Below are 16,722 nucleotides of genomic sequence, written 5' to 3' on the forward strand. Positions count from 1 at the left end.
TGTAGGATTATAAAATTGTGAAGCCGGATGTACTCGGTGTCCCCATGGTAAAGGGGAGCGCAAGGGACAGCTGAAGTTATCTAGCTGCTTATCGATACTAGAAGTAATGTGCCGAGATTTCTCATGGCGTCCTCCTGAACTAGATCGGTTCGGACAGGACACCAGAAGAGCTGGCTGGACTTCAAAGTGAGCTCAACCATGTCCCATGACTATTGATGAGGGAACTGGTAGCAGTCAGAATAAGGTCTCAGTGACTCAGGGAGGACGTCTGTGTACAAATCATGTTTCAATGAGCATAAAATTAGGGGCTGGTCAAGAATGAATGATGACATAGGGTCCTCATCTTCCCTTTCCTGCCATTTTTAGTTGATTTCCATGTGGGCCGTTGCCATTGTCTTCCTTCTAGCTCCGTGAGCGAGGGGACAGAGCTGATCTTGCCTCCTCTTTGTGTCGCACAGTGCCTGCCTAGTAGATACCCAGTAACCCAGTAAGAACTTTTGAGGGAGAAGTGATGCATCTCTAAAGATGGAAACAATCTAATCAGGGGTTTCTGGTAAGTCTGAGAAACTCTTCATTATTATAAAGGGTCAGGTACTGTCCTTCTATGTTCCATCCACGTGGTTGACCAGATTCGCTTAAAGACCGGAACCCATCTCAACAGTACGTATTGGATCAATCATACTGGCATGTGGGGCTTTTAGGCAGGACTCCAGCGTCCATGTGAGAGTCCTTGGCTCCAACTCTGTCCAGCCAACGGTTTGACCCACAGCCAGCATTTTATTTAAGCCCATAGGACCTGCAACTAATGTTTTGAAAATAAAGCAAGCAAGTGTCCCGTGGGGGTACAGGCCAGCTCCCCAGTTTTTATCCAGATGGATGGTGAATTGGAGCTTGGGTAGCTGTAGGGGCTGCCTTCAGCTTGGATCATTCCTTAGGGGATATTTAAACCCACATGTGAGCATGAAGTAGACCCCATCGGTCTGGCCCCCTGAGAGAAGAGGTTTACTCTGGCCTCTGAGGACAGTTGCTCATGGAGAGCCTGCGGACTGAGGTTACTGCAGACATGAAGGGCGTCCGGGGCCTGCACATGTCAGTTTTGAATGAGGACTTGACTAGGCTTTGGGCCTGGAAGAAAGAGACAGGGAGGTAGGTAGAGGGAATCAGGAGGTGCGTAGGTCTCTCTCCATTCTCACGGAAGGGAATCTTCAAACATCGGACTCGTGTGTTCTGTGATTTGAAGCCAGTTACCTACGGTGGCCGAGCATCTGTAAATTTCCCAGGCAGTCGTGCATTTTTCTTCCAGACCTTTTTTTCTTCAGTGTCCGCTGGATGTGAGATTTAGTTTAGGCCAAGAGGTTGTCAAGAGAGCCCCATTCCCTTACGCCTGGCCGTGGCTTTCAGCCGGTGACTGTTCCAGATGAGCTCACGGACGGATGGTGGCAACTGGCCTGGGAACACCGATGCCAGGAGAAGTCTGTTCCTCTCATCCCACTGGGCCTGTTTCTGAAACACAGAATTATGATGTCCCTTTCATACATTAGCTCACCCTTTTTCTGGCCAAGTATTACCTTTTGGAGACAAGTGACCTCAAGCTGGCAGCACTAGCAAGAATGGGCAGCAGTGGGGCAAATCTTTGAAACTTGTTCTGGCAAGGCAGTTCTGCACTGACACCTGCCCCCTCGGGTGGGTGTCCAGGGGCTGGCCAGGACCTCAGTGCACCCTTTCCCCTTACGGCTGGCCCATGTGGGGAACTTCAGAGGTCCTCACAATGTCAGTGAGATGTCTTAGCTCCATCCCCTGCTGGGTTCAGACCTGCATGGGGTGGGGCCGGGGGGGTGGTGGGTGGCCAGAAAACAGCCTGAAAAGGTAAAGATGTGGGGTGGTCAGAGAGCATCGGAAATGAAAGACGCCAGAGACCTCTGCCCTCCACCCTTCCTCCCTCCTCAGAGGGGCCTTCCCTGATGTCCACTCCGAATTCACTAGCTTCTCTCTCTGTTCACACTCCAATTCTTTGCATATACTTAAAAAAATTTTCAATTCTGGTAGAAAAAAAACATGCATAAAATTGTCTCAACCATGTCTGAGTGTGAAGCTCAGCTGTGTTCAGTACATTCGCGTTGTCGGGCAACTATGAGCACCGTCCATTTCCGGCTGAAATTCTGTCGCTGGTAAACACTGATGCCCCGTTGCCCTCTGCCCTCGCCCCGGCCCCTGGCCACCGCCCTTCTGTTTTCTGTCTCGGTGAATTTGGTGACACCAGGGGCCCCAAAAGTAGACTCATCCAGCGTGTGTCCTTTTGTGACTGGCTTATTTCACTCGGCATAATGTCCTCTGGGCTCACCTGTGTCGTAGCCTGTGTCCGACTTTCCTCTTTATGCCTGAGTAGTACTCCCTTACAGGTACAGACTACGGTTTGTTTGCCCATTTGTCTGTGACGGTGTCTTGGGGCTGTTTCCACCTCCTGGGTGTTGGGAATCCCGCCGCAGCGGCCGCGGCAGCAAACACTGCTTCCAGTTCTTTGGGGCACGTACCCACAAGTGGGGTTGCTGGGTCCTGCCGACGCCCTTGCTTCATCTGGGAAACAAAAGGACTGGCCGTCAAAGCCCGCTCTGGCTCGGGGCTGTGTCCAACCACGCTTGGCGTGACCAGTGGGGAGCTGGGGAACAAGGGCCCTCAGAGCCCCGGCCCGCCTCCTCTGTGACACTAAGAACAGGACTCTCAGAAAGACCCTGAGCCTCCCGTGGCTGCTTTGTTCTGAGCCCCTCCCCCGACTTTTCAAAGAAGCCAACTTTCGGAGGAGGAATAGGGAGAAATGTGTTACAAGGGGCACTTCAGAGTTCATAGATGTTGGCTCTGTTGATGGTTTCTGTGAAACAAGTGGGTGTTTCTTTTTCCTTCTCTCTTTTCAGCTGAGAGGCCCGTCTGCCTCCCGCAGGGCCAGCTAGGGCCAGCTAGGGCCGTCTCCCAACCCCCGCAGCAGCCCTTCCTGCCTCCCTCTCTCCCCTCCCCTTCCCCCACTTTCTGAACCTAAGGTGGTCGCTCAGCCTTGGTGATGCCAATGTCATGTTTCTAGCTAATGTTGAGCTGAGTCATTTAAAAATCCATCTTGCCAAGGAAGTAAAGACCTAGGAAAGGTTTTGGGTTTTTGTTGTTTGTTTGTTTTTTAAGATTGTTTTTTAATTTATTCATGTGAGAGAGAGAGGGCACGAGCAGGGGGGGAGAGTTGGAGCGTGAGAAGCAGACTCCCCGCTAAGCGTAGATTCCCAACATGAGACTCATCCCAGGACGCTGAGACCAGGACCTGAGCCGAAGGCAGGCACTTAACCAACCGAGCCACCCAGGCGCCCCTAGGAAAGGTACTTCTAAAAACATACTATTGCTGTCTCTTCTCCGAGTCCAGGGGGGACCGATGTCTCGGGGGAGTGTGCTCACCGGGTCAGTTAGCGTGCGATGCATTTAATTTGGCCCCGTGCTGCTTGGCCTCAGAGCGGGGTCACTTGCTGCAGTGTTTTAGCAGCCTAATGGATTATTCTGTGGATGCTGTTTAGAGAAGATGGACTGAAAAAATTGAGGTGACCAGATTTGCCCTCACAGCATCCCCCCCTCTAAGGCAGTTCTCCGTCCTGGCGACCAGGGGTTCTCTGAGACATGTTTTGCCCTGAGGACAGGGGTTTCTAAAGTTTTCCATACCGGCTGGTAGCGGGTGCTCGTGTGGGCTCCCGTGTGGGGTACCGTGTGGGCCACCGCAACTAGACGGACAGGGTGCCCTTACCTGGCCAAGCACTTGCTGTGAACTTGGGGGACTTCCCCAAAAAACCCACAGACTTTTAAGGGAACCAAGACAATTGAATCCAACAATGCGGGGCAAGTCTAGTCTGTAATAAACTCAGCTGTGTGTGGCTCAGTTAAGTCAGCCATGTCTTGGAACTTTTTGTTTTACTGTGATAAAATATACACAACCTAGAATTTCCCAATTAACCATATTTAAGCATACAGCTCACTGACATTAAGTCACTCACCCGCCTGTACGAAGTCTCCACCCTCCTTCTCAGGACTTCTTCATCTTGCCAAACTGATATTCTATACTCGTTAAACACTAACTCCCCCGCCACCTCCCCCTAGACCCTGGCACGCACCCTTGTACTTTCTGTCTCCATGAGTCTGACTCCTCCAGGATCCTCACGTCAGTGGAATCATTCAGCATTTGTCGTTTTGTGACTGGCTTTCTTCACTTGGTCTTCAAGGTTTGGCCATGATGTAGGCTGTGTCTGAAGTTCCTTGTTAAGGCGGAATAACGAATGCTCCGTGGTATGCCCACACCACATTTTGTATAACCGTTTCTCTGGGGATGGACGCTGGGATTTCTGCTACCTTTGGGCTATTGTGAGTACTGTTGCTCAGAACGTGGCTGTCTGAGCATGGGTTTGAGGCCTTGCTTTCACTGCTTTCAGATCCGTGCTCTGAAATAGAGTTGCTGGGTCACTGAGAACTCTTAACATCACTGTGCCCTTTGGAGAAGATCTTTGGAGATCTGGCCTAACCTGCTGTAGGCATTAATGAATAAAAGATGACACTGACATTGTTTCCAACAGAAGTAACAGGAGGTGACAAAGCATGGTCATTATTGAGTAATTAAGGTCCAAGTTTGAACTAGGGGGTGTGATGACGAAACCAGAAGACCTGTCTTCTGGTCTTATTTTTTGTTTTCTTGGTAGCCTCATGTATATCCATGTTTATTCTTGCACTAGAGAAGTGTGTGTGTGTGTTTGTGTGTTTTAAGATTTTATTTATTTATTAGAGAGAGAGAAAATGAGAGAGAGTGAGCACAGGAGGGCAGAGGGTCAGAGGGAGAAGCAGACTCCCCACTGAGCAGGGAGCCCGACACGGAACTCGATCCCAGGACTCTGGGATCATGACCTGAGCCAAAAGCAGTCACCTAACCAACTGAGCCACCCAGGCACCCTAGAAGTGTGGTTTTTAACTGATTTTTCCCATTGCTGTGATTTAAAAGCACTCACAGCAGTTTTAGTCTTTACTTACCTATACTTTTAAAGAATTAAACATTTTTACTTTTCATCTATTTATTTTTTTATTTTTTAGAATTAGGCATTTTTATTTTATTTTTTTTTAAACTGATGGTTAATTGTCTGTCTCAATTTTTTTTTTTAAAGATTTTATTTATTTATTTGACAGAGAGAAATCACAGGTAGGCAGAGAGGCAGGCAGAGAGAGAGGAGGAAGCAGGCTCCCCGCTGAGCAGAAAGCCCGATGTGGGGCTTGAACCCAGGACCTGGGATCATGACCTGAGCCAAAGGCAGCGGCCTAACCCACTGAGCCACCCAGGTGCCCCAAATTAGGCATTTTTAGATACTGCCTTTGGCTCAGGTTATGATCCTGGGGTCCTGGAATCGACCCCCACATTGGGCTCTTTGCTCCTCAGGGAGTCTGCTTCTCCCCTGCCTGCCATTCCCCTTGCTGGTGCTTGCTCTCCCTGTCTCTCTCTCTTCCTCTCAAATAAATAAAGAAAATCTTGAAAAAAAATAAAATGAGAATGATAGATTAGAATCTATTATTATAACGTTGACATATGGTAGGAGATTCTTTATTTTAGAGAAGGATCATGTGCTTTGCTTTGCAAAGACACCACGGAGTGTCTCTGCCATCGTCAGCTAGGGCACTCACGTTTATCTGTACTAGTCACTGGGACTCATTTCAACATACAAAAAATTGAGCTACACAGAACTTTCGTCTTTCTGCTTCTCGTGGTCTGTGGTCAATCAGCATCTGCCGTATTAATGACACGCCTGCTGACTTTGGCCTGACAGCCTCTTGTCTTTGTTCACTTGTTTAAGCAGTAGGGGTGTTGGCCGTTGCCACACACATACAGGAAGTGGCCTTGTTCTCAGCCCCGCAGCAACCTGAGGGGACGTGAGGCTAGCCGAGTAAACCAGTGTTAGCACCCCAAGACAACTCTGATCGTGTGTCTGCATTCCCTGGCTGAAATCCTTCAAAGGGTCCAGTTGCTTTTGGAATAAAGTACACATTTCTCACTGTGCCTCACGAGCGTGGCCTCAGGGGACCCTCACCAGCCCTGCTTTCCCGACGCAGCACTTTGCTTGCTGGTTTCAGTTCCTTGAAAACTTTGCAATCTGTTGCATCTCTGTACCCTTGCACGGGCTCTTCTTTGCTGGAACGCTCTTTCCTGCCTTCTTCTCAGGGTGAAGTTTGCTCCAGTCCTCACAAGACATGTGCCGTTTTCCGTAGGGATTCTCTCTTGGCCCCGGCATCCGAGTTAGCGGTCCCTCCACTGTGTGCCCGCAGCACCCTCTGGGTTCTTTCTGACCGCATCCTAGCACTCGTCACATTGTTTCTACTTATAAAATTCATTTGGATTCAATATCAAGTAGACATAAAAGGGCTAATGAAATACAGGTCGGCTAGAAAAGATTCTGACACCATGTACCTTTCTTTGTGTACTCACCAGCCAGTTCTAGAAGAGAAATATGTGGTCATGACTTTTGAAGTGCCCTGAACAGCCCCTCCACAGCCATCCCTGTCTCCCTGCTACCCTCCCACTGACCGTGAGCCTGGCCGTGCTATTCTCTTCACCCTGCTTTTGTTTATAATTTGCCTCGTCTTTTGGGATCCATAAACAATACAGCATTTCATTTTGCCTGGCTTGGGGCTTTTGGTAAATCAAATCATACAGCACGTGTTTTCCTGTGCTTTTTTCCACCCCCCTTGACTCCCGAGATGCATCTATGTTGACCTTCACGGCTACAGCTCCAGGGTTTCACTGCTGTGTGACTATGCCACCATGATTTGGCCTGTCATTGTCTTTTTACATATTTCTGTGCCTTTTCCTTCCCTTAGGCCCCATCTTTATCCCAACACACAGTTTTAAATTCCCAAAGGACAAAGATTGAGTTTATCTTGCTCACTGTTGTGTCCTAGTATCCAGCATATAAGAAAATATTTGTGAAGTGAGCCCTATGCCCTTCGGTCTAAGGGTTTGCCTGTGGATGGTAATCAACACAACCCCATTCTTTGTTGTGTGTGTTTTTTTTTTTTTTGAAGATTTTATGTATTTATTTATTAGAAAGAGAGAGGGAGCGAGTGTGTGCACATGTGCACATTGGGGGAGGGGTGTGCAAGCATGCGCTGGGGGAGGGGACGAGGGAGGGAAGAGAGAGAACCTTAAGCAGACTCCTGACTGAAGGAGCCCTGACGCAGGGCTCAATGTTATGACCCCGAGATCATGACCTGAGCTGAAACCAAAAGTCAGACGTTTAACCGACTGAGCCACCTAGGCACCCCAGGACAACCCCCTTCTTGCTTGGCAGAGGCCTTTGCTCCCTGGACCCTCCCTTATGGCAGCACTCAGGACCAGAGCTCAGCAAACTTATTCTGTACCAGGCCGGACAGTAACTATTTTCGGCTTTGGGGGCCATATGGTTTCTCATGTAAGTGCTCAGCTCTGCCGCTGTAGTGTGAAAGCAACCACAAATGATACTTAAACAGATGGGCGGTCCAGTAACACTTTGTTTACAAAAATAAGCATTGGGTCAAATTTGGCCCAGAACCTATAGGGTGCCAACCTCTGCTCTATGGAACTTCCCTGGTTCTGTGTCTAGTTCTGACCAATGAGCTGTGAGCAGAACTGACACGTCCCTACTGGTCCAGACAGTCTAATTACCTGTTGACCAGTATTGGTGCTTGATCACTGTGGGTCTTCCAGGTGGACCCTCCCAGCCTAGTATGGACAAGGACAAATATCTTATCAGGCCCCAAGGCAAAATGATATGGTCACGGTCAAGGTGAAAAAGTAGCAACTTACAGACTAGGACCGAAATGCATCTTCGAGGTTGTCATGCGTGTATATAACATATAAACGATGTATGTATATAACATACAGACTGAAGGCATGGGAAAAATACTACCGTAATATTTGAGTTGCAGGCTGGGACAGAGTTTGGATCCCCACCTTGCCATCTTCCATCCCAACCCTTTCTTCCCTGGTTCCTGGCAGACCCTGCAACAGAGAACTGAGAGTTGGGGTCTTAGCTTTGCCAAGCTCAGCACATATAGCCCGATGGAGGAAAAACGCTGACTTCTACTCGTCGGGTTGAGCAGAACAGCTTCTTTGGAGAGCTCTGAGTACAAGTGGGGGAACAACATGGACTGGGTCATTTTCCTTACAATAACGTGGACCCCCTTGCATTCACGACAGGGGAGCACACCAGCAGAGCTTTGCAGGGAAAGAAGGCAGCCTCGGACAGATAGATTTGAAACCTGAGTCAGTCCTGGTCCTCTCATGACTTAAGCAGGGATACTTACACCTGCTTCACAGGATTATTGTGGAATGCAATTTGCTCATTGCAGTAGCAAATTAGTTTGAAAGAAATATGGCTGAGGGAAGTCTGGATGATGAGGAGAAGGAAAAAAGGACTGACAAGCCAGTGCTCGCCAGGCACTGCCAGGCACTGTTTTAGCTCCTTACTACTCCTTCTACTCTTACAGTGACCTGGGGGAAGGTACTATCACTGACCCCTCTCACAGATGGTGAGTAAAGTGGAGAAGCCGGGTCACTTGACCAGGGCTGCTTGGTTGGTAAGTGGTGGAACCAGGATCGCTGTACAGTGTCTAGCCGGAGAGTGCCTGCCCTTCGCCAGATCCCTGCTTCTCGTGGTTTGGTCCTGAGGTTTTAAGTCTGGCAGTTGTTACATTGTTATCGGGGAATGTTTCTGAAACCCCTCACACTGAGGTGACTTGGTCAGCCCCATTCCGCGCTCCTGTAATTAACATAGAAAGTGGTCTCAAGACGTCAGCCATTTCTCTAAGGACACAGAGCAGCTGGGAAATCGTATCAGTGTCTTCCCATATGACGTGTATTTGAAACATTTTAAAAGAATGAGCTGTGCATAACAAACTGTGGATGTCATTGGTGCCTTTTGTCAGGATTTCCCTGGAGATGGGGCAGGCCCGTGTGTCTAGTTCTGGCCAATGAGCTATGAGCGGAATGGACATGTCCCTTCCGGTCTGGAGCATTTAATTACCAAGAAGACAGCTTCGAGGCCTGTAACACATCAATCAGCAACATTCAAGATAGTATCTGCTCTCTGAACCCACACCCCAAGTAACAGGGATGAGCAGAGCCCCCCCGCCAACCCTCAGTGGGCACGTAGTGTGAGCAAGAAATAAACTTATAGTGTCCTAAGGCTCTGAAATTGTGGAGAATTGATTGGAACTGCCCCAGGACATAGCTCATGCCTAACACACAAGCCTGTAGCCCTTTTCTGTCCTTGCAAACAGCTTGTCTGTACAATTTTTTTTTTTTTTTAATTAGGACTAGCGTGAGAGAATATTAGCATCAGCCTTGGGTGTGTAGAGTTTTGTAGAGAAGAAATAAGTTCCAAAATTGGGGTCCAGTTCCGTAAGACTTCTTACAAAGTCTTATACCAACATGGCTGATTTTCTGATACTGTCAAGAAATGTTTGTTTCATTGGCAGACCCTTGTTAGGGGACACAGATATATAGAAATACGTTAACCAGTACCTGCAAGTTACTCCCTTGATATTCTTCCTGTCAATTCCTTGTTCCTGGGGTCTAGAGGAAGACCTTCTGCCCACGGCTGATGCAACAGTGTCTGCCCTTACAGGGGAGGTAGCTAGTGCAGGTGCTGTGTTCAACAGATCACTCCTGTTTGCCCAAAATGACCTCTGTTCATTTGCAACGTCCATCTAAATATTTCCAAAACCTGCTCAACTTGTCAAGTTTGGGCAAACCATTCACCCTGTTGGCCCTGAACAGGTACCGTATTGTTCACCTGTCAAGCACTGTTCCAGCCCAGAACCTGTTTTCTGTCCATTGTGTCTTGAACACTTAGGATTTCTGTATCTCTCACCTTCTCTCCCCTTATTCGTCATCATGTTTTTGATAGTCTCCTCTTTCTCTTGCTCACACACAGGCATTCTCTCTCCCTCTCCCTTGCCCCCCTCCCCCAAAGATTTAAACTGACCCTGTTCTAAGATTCCAAACACTGGGGAAATGTCTGCACATTATCCATCATCCCTAATGAACAAAACTGCAGGAACCCTTTGAAACACTTCTGCTGGGAACCGAGGGACGCTGGAGCAGTCGTCAGTAATCTGAGCCCACCCAGCTGCATGACTTCAAGTGGGAATTGCACTTAAGTTTCTGACTTAAGCATGTCCTCCAGAGGTTTAGGCTTTCAACTTGTGTTCAAGGTGATACGGAGCAGGGGTAGAATTAGTGGGAGAAATTTAATATTGAGGTAAAGGAAACATGGCAGCGTTCCAGTCCCCACGAGGTATGTTTGCCTTTCTCTTTCACAGAAGCTAAAATTTCCAGAACCAAGTAGGACTGCTGTCTGCCCTCTCCTCTCCCACCCCTGCGCCTGGCAAGTGTGAGACCTTGAGTTCGCTGCTTGGGGTCCTTGGGTTCACTGACAGCGTCCCATAGCAGGAGAGACAATTTTCATCCTTGAAAATGAGAAGCATACCCTGAGCTTTCCCAGGGAGCATTTGATGATGTTTAAGGTGTATAGATTCTCATTAAAAAGTGGGCCTTTCCCTCAGAGGGCTTCTAATCTAGTAGATTCTAAGACGTTTGCCAAGAAGAAAGAGCGTCTCTGGGGGAGAAGACAGTTAAGGCCCTTTGGTAGAAGAGAAAGATGTTGTAAATTTCTGCCCTGGTCTACGCGCAGCATGAGAGAGCAGAACTTCTCTCAGAGGCCGACCAGGTATGGGAGAGCATCTCCAGGGAGCTCATTAAGGGAATCGGACTTACATCATGGAGAAAACAGCGCAGACGGGGGCAGGCTGGCAGGAGGACCCAGGCCAGCCCGGCCTATAAAGATGGGCTTTGCTGGAGCTGCAGCTTCGGGCCCAGACTGCAGCCCAGCTCATCCTTCCTGTTAAAACCTGCTGGGACAAGAGGTCAAGAGAATGGACCTATGGCCAGACAGAGGGTATCTGCACCCGAGTCAGAACGGAGACCTCTGAGTAATAGCCTCATGGCCCTCAGAGAGTGAAGGGAGGTCAGAGCTGTCAGGGAATATGTACAGGAAGGAGAACTGATGGCTTCTCAAGGAAAATGGCGGCCTCTTGCGTGAGGAGTAATGCCAGTAATGGACGTCTATAAAAAGTTTTGTTTCAGCGCCCCTCAAGTTTTGCAGGACAGAGTGCTGACACACGGGTAAGGGGTTCATGTCCAGTTGGCCTTTAATTCCTGGAAGAACTGGCCACATTCTCCCTGTGCACACCCAATGACCACAGTGACCCATCGCCATGTTGACCTCTGGCCTCCCAGCACACCCCCTCCCAGCGCACCCCCTCCGGAGTGCAGGCCTGGCTGGAAGGGCTGTTTGGAGCAGCAGTACCGAGTGTTAAAGAGAGTTGAAAACATGCAGGGGTTAGTGTGTGTCATCACTGATGCTTTCCAGGTAAACTGATCCCGTGGAGATGTCACCCGGCTCTGACATGTGTGTACTGGGTGGTCATAGAAGCATTCCCGGGAGCTGCTGACCATCAATGTCCTCAGCCAGGCAGACGGTGTATCTCCTGCTGTCGGAGGGGCTGGCAGGCCATTGGAGGACCTTGAGGTGCTCCCAGAGCAAGTGTTCTCTGCAGGAGAGAGGACCCCAGGTGTGAGGCATCCGTACCTCCTTCCCAGAGCCACTGCCCCACCTACAGGAGGTCCTGCCTGTCTCAGTTGTCTCCTGACTCTTCCCCTGCCCTAGCCTCTTCCTTCTCCAGTAGGACGCGGGGCCCCCATGGGTCTTTCTAGAACACAGCATGTTCACTCTGATTCTGCAGGTTAGCTGAGTTTGCCGCAACCTGCAGTTGCAGGAACAGCCTGACTTCTCGGTTACAGTGTGGCTGCCCTAGGGGTGAACCACCCTAAAGCCAGGGGAGGGGGCATAGCTGCCCATCCTCATGTTGTTTATGGACCAGAGAGAGGAGGAGGCATCCGGTGCAGTCTCGGCACAGTTGGTGCACTGCGGGGGCAAGTGCCCCAACCAGGAGGATGGAGGCCTCCCTGGAGGAGGTGCTGTCGTAGTAGCAGGAGGGCTCTTTCACCCCTTCCCCAGGGCTCTCCTGCCTTTGGACTCCCTCTTCACTCTGCTCCCAGCCTTCTTCCCCGCACCTTCATCTGTACCCTTACTTCTACCTGAAATGCCTTTTCCTTCCATCTGCCATTTGCATTTCGAAATTCTGCCTGCTTCTCATTGAGGCAAGTCAGAAGGCCTTTCTTTTCTCCTTTTTTTAAAAAAGATTGTATTTGTTTGACAAGAGAGATAGAGTGAGTCCAGGCAGGGGGAGAGGGAGAAGCAGGCTCCCCGAGGAGCAGGGAACCTGATGTGGGGCCCAATTCCGGGACCCCAGGATCATGACCTGAGCCGAAGGCAGTCACCTGACCAACTGAGACACCCAGGTGCCCCTTTTCCTCCTTTTTTAAAACCCGGAGTGCTTCATGACTTTGCCTGTCATCTCATGCAGAGGCCACACTGATCTTCTCTGTGCCGCCCAGTTTCAGTATATGTACTGCCCAGGTGGGCACAAAAGGCCCTTTTTCTGCACAGATCCCCCAGTTCCCTGCCTCCAAGCAGGCGTGTGGGCCCCTCACTCTCTGAGCCCCTGCCCCGCTTGATTTGTCTTTTGTTTGATCAGTGTCACTTCCATCTCCAGCCAGCCTGCGGGGTCGATGTGCGTCCCGCTGGGTTTTGTCCAAGGGACCCGGCACAGTGTGTGTACAGTGAACTGCAGCTAAGTACACTGAACTCTATGTGACGGACACTAACATATTTGTGATATGATGCATGAATTCAAGATCGGTGCAGGGTGGCTAAGTCATGGAAATGTAGGAGCAGGGAAAGACTTGAGCATTGAGAGCTGAGCAGACCGTCCTGCAGGAAGGCAGACTGGAGCTATTTCATGGCAGGGATGAGATGGCACACTCTTGAGTGGAAGAAGAGCTTGATGACAGCACCAGATGCCAGCTGCAGAGAATGAGTACAGGGACAGTGGAAGGTGGCAGGGCTGCTCGGGGCTCAAACATGGCTCCGGAAGGTCGGCTTAAGAGGAGGAATCTGGGGGTGGGGGGCGGGTCACTTTGCGCCATGATTTGGCGCTGGCCTTACTTGGCCAGGGCACAGTGATGGTGACATGAATTGCTCAGATCAGACCGTTAAAGGGTGAGGGAAGAGGAGGAGGCTGGGTGACCAGTCCTTGGTCTGGCTTCTCACTAGTGGGTGCCACTCTGAAAAGAGGGCACAGTAAACGTTTGTATTCCGAAACCAGCTGTGGTGTTACTGCTCCCTGGCACAATTATTTAATGAAATCTGCAGAAGCTTTATTACCCCAAATGCAGTGTTTTTCCAGGGAAATATATCTGGCTCTAAAGTATTCAAAGACGAAATATAGAAAAGACTTCCTCATGCTCGCTGGAAATGGAATTGAAATTCACACAGCACCAAATGAATTTATCCCCACTTTTAAACTTCCTAGTTTACCAGCTACTTAAAAGGCAAATTCAAGTCCACAGAAGAGGCATGTGCTTTCCTCTAAGGGGAATATTTTAATCAGGCTTGAGACAGTTGATAGACATTTCTGTCTGGATCCCTTCTTTCTGCCCCATTAAACCAGAAATCGGTCTTTGCCAGTAGTGACCTAGTATATGTGTTCAAGGTAAGATAATTAATTGGAAGGGGGCCGTTTAGCAACGTTGCTAAATCCTGTCATATTTAACACCAGCTTTGTATATGCAGCGCAGGTACACACATCCGAGGCTCTAGGTACCCTCCCGGGAAAGACAGACCGTACACTGAGCAGTAAATGACATGCTGAAAAGAGGTTTCGTGGTAGGACTGAGCCACCCTCCCCGGAGCCCGTCTCTCTGCCATCCTGGGAGCCCGGGCCCTGGCCCGCTGGCCTCCGGTGCTCCCCAGTGGTAAAGCTCCCCGCCACCGTCGTGGCGAATGGCTTAGTGGGCTGCGTCACCGGGCAGGAAATGTGGGAAAGCAATTAGCTTCCTGAGGGTCAGTAGCTGATCCTCTGTTTCCAAACACAGAATGTGCTCAGATAGAATCAGGAGAATTAATCAGACCCAACTACAGTGGTTGTAAGCAATATTTTGACAGGGGGTGGTTTGTTTTGAAGCCGGGCGTACTGGAAAACGTTAAAGGATGAATGGGGGGGATAAAGCAACTATCAACTAAATCATTTCCTCTTGGGCTTGCTTTTAAATTTTTTCTGCCTTTTTCTTTTCCTTGTAGCTCATTGTCCCTTGAAGCCTCACTTCTTAAAGCTCTTCAGACTATTCGTATTAAAACATATTTTTTGAGTGAAATAGAAAATGTCTGTATTTCCTGCCCAGACTTCCTTACTGTATCGCCATGACTCCCTTGGTCCCCCGAGCCCACCTTTGACACCCTTGCTGCTGTAATTAGTGACCAGATTCCATCCATTCTCTCTTCAGAATGGCTCTTAAAATCCACAGCTCCCATTCTCATTCCAGCCCGAATTTGTTGGAATCCTGAAGAGTCAGAGGGGGAGGGAGTGTCTGAGATGGTCAGGGCCCCCCCCATGAGCTGCATTATCTGGAACCCTGTGTGTCTTCCCAGCAGACTTGGCCCCGCCTTCAGTCTCAGCCTCTGGCCCCAACTCTACCTGGGAGGCATCGCATCATCTGGAAACCTCTCTCCTTTCCACCGTGCTCCGGGACTCCAGCCCATCAAGCCATCTGTCCCTTCTGCTCCCCTTTGAACCTGTCACACTCTGGCTCACTGGCTGCCCATTAGTTTGAAACTCTAACTTTTCAGGGTCATCATCATTGGATTTCACTCCATTTTAGCAAGGCACACCCCTCCCTCCAGCTAGTCGTCTCTCACTGTCCTCACCCTGCGGTGCTCACTGCTGGGTCCACCTCTGCTCATACTGTTAGCGCTGTGCAGATTGCCTCTTTTCCCTTCTGACTCTTCAGAACTTACCTTTGAGATCTCCCTCAGTCCTCCTGAGACCTGTCCTTGCCGCTCTGGACTGTGCTGCCCTCCCTCTCCGGAATGCTTGTTCTCTGCCATCCGTGTGCATCTGAGTGCTTACCATAGGCCAAGTATTGTGCCGTGGCAGAGACCAGAGGGGCGCTGGGCAGGAGCCTGGCCACGCAGCTTAGAGTCTAGCACAGGCATTAAAACATGCGTACAAATAATTTTAATGCGGGATGCCTGGGTGGCTCAGTCCATTAAGCGTCCGCCTTCAGCTCAGGTCATGATCCTAGGGTCCTGGGATCGAGATCCACATCCGGCTCCCTCCTCAGCAGGGAGTCAGCTTCTCCCTCTGCCTGCTTGTCCCCCTGCCCATGCTCTCTCTGCCTCTCTCTCTCTCTCTCTCTCTCTCTCTGACAAATAAATAAATAAAATCTTTACACACACACACACATTTAAAAAAAAAACCAATTTTAATGCTGGGCGGGTATGTAACAAATATTATGGTTGTTAAAGATGTGGATACAATTGAGCCTGTTTATGCTAGTCCAGAACTGATACTGAAGCCCGAGGATATGTTGCCATTAACTAGTTCTGTGACCTGGGACGGTACTTGCCCTTGATGTGCTAGGCATCCTCATCGGTAAGGACAGAAGTAGGAAGAGCGCCCCCCCCCCCCCAGGGTTGCTGTCAGAATTACATGAGTTGACTCAGGATTACATGAGTGCTCAGGAGTGGCTCGCACGCGGCAAGCACAAGGGAAGTGTTAGCTCCTATCACCCCTACCTGCCATCATCCTTGTCCTCATAGTTCTCCCCGTCGTCTTCTCTTGCACTTGACTGCACATTTCAAGGACATAAATCACAAGGTCAGCATCTCACTGAGCGTGGGATGGCTGCTTGGTCAACACGGAATGGGACCGTAGGTCATCGGATCCCTGGTTCCCCAAGCGCTCGTGCTTCAGGATCAGTAGGGTGAGTGTCCTCCCTCTCCCTGAACCTGGCCCAGCCCTGTTGCCAAGGGAATTGGCTGAAGATGGTTTTGTCAGGAGTCCCCAGGATGGATGGGGGAGTCACTAGGACTTATAGGACTCAGCATCCCAGCATCTAGTTTGGCTGTGATTTATTACAGCTAAAGGGTACAGAGCAAAATCAGCAAAGGGAAAAAAACGTATGAGGCGAAGTCCGGAGGAAACCGGGCTCAAGCTTTCCAGAGTCCCCTGCCGGTGGGGTCACACAGGACGTGCTTCATCGCTCCGGCAGTGAATCGTGATGACACGTGATAAATACTGTCTACCAGGGAAGCTCATTAGTGACCCAGCACCCAAGCTTTTCCTGGAGGCTGGTCACACGGGCACCCTCTGCTGAGCACGTCCCAAATTCCAGACTCTCCAAAGGAAAGCAGGTGCTCAGCATAAACCACATTGTCTGTACAAAACTGTGCAGCCGTGGTGAGCTGTGCTTTTGCCTTCGGGAAGGGTAGGACTTCTGAAGTCCAAGTTCCCAGATGCCAGCCAGGGGCCAGCCGGGCGAGGAGACCTTTCTAACGAGAGCGGTCTCAGGTCTGTGTTGAGTCCTTCGTGCACAACAGCTTAGACCAAAGCCACATTTTGGGCAAGCTTTTGACTAATTAGAACTTCATAGGAAAGAGAGAAATCTCATCCCCTTGAGCATATTTTAAGCACTTCATTAATATTTGGTGATGAAATAATAATGGG

At 49.8% G+C, this 16,722-nt stretch overlaps 1 protein-coding gene across 3 annotated transcripts in view; it reads left to right on the top strand.

Moving 5' to 3' along the window:
• Positions 1-16,722, top strand: part of SLC22A23 (solute carrier family 22 member 23) — a 167,645-nt gene that overhangs the window by 60,883 nt on the left and 90,040 nt on the right. The window contains exon 4 of one of the 3 annotated variants that reach the window (XM_047734843.1): positions 459-484. The exons of 1 other annotated variant lie outside the window; for it this stretch is intronic. In XM_047734843.1, coding sequence (XP_047590799.1) covers positions 459-469 — 11 coding nt within the window. In that variant the 3' untranslated portion in view covers positions 470-484. Of the gene's footprint in view, positions 1-406; positions 430-458; positions 485-16,722 lie in introns of those variants that run through there. One more of the 3 variants, XM_047734844.1, reaches the window with a different exon arrangement.

The sequence above is a fragment of the Lutra lutra genome, chromosome 6 (assembly GCF_902655055.1).
Source record: "Lutra lutra chromosome 6, mLutLut1.2, whole genome shotgun sequence".
NCBI lineage: Eukaryota > Metazoa > Chordata > Mammalia > Carnivora > Mustelidae > Lutra > Lutra lutra.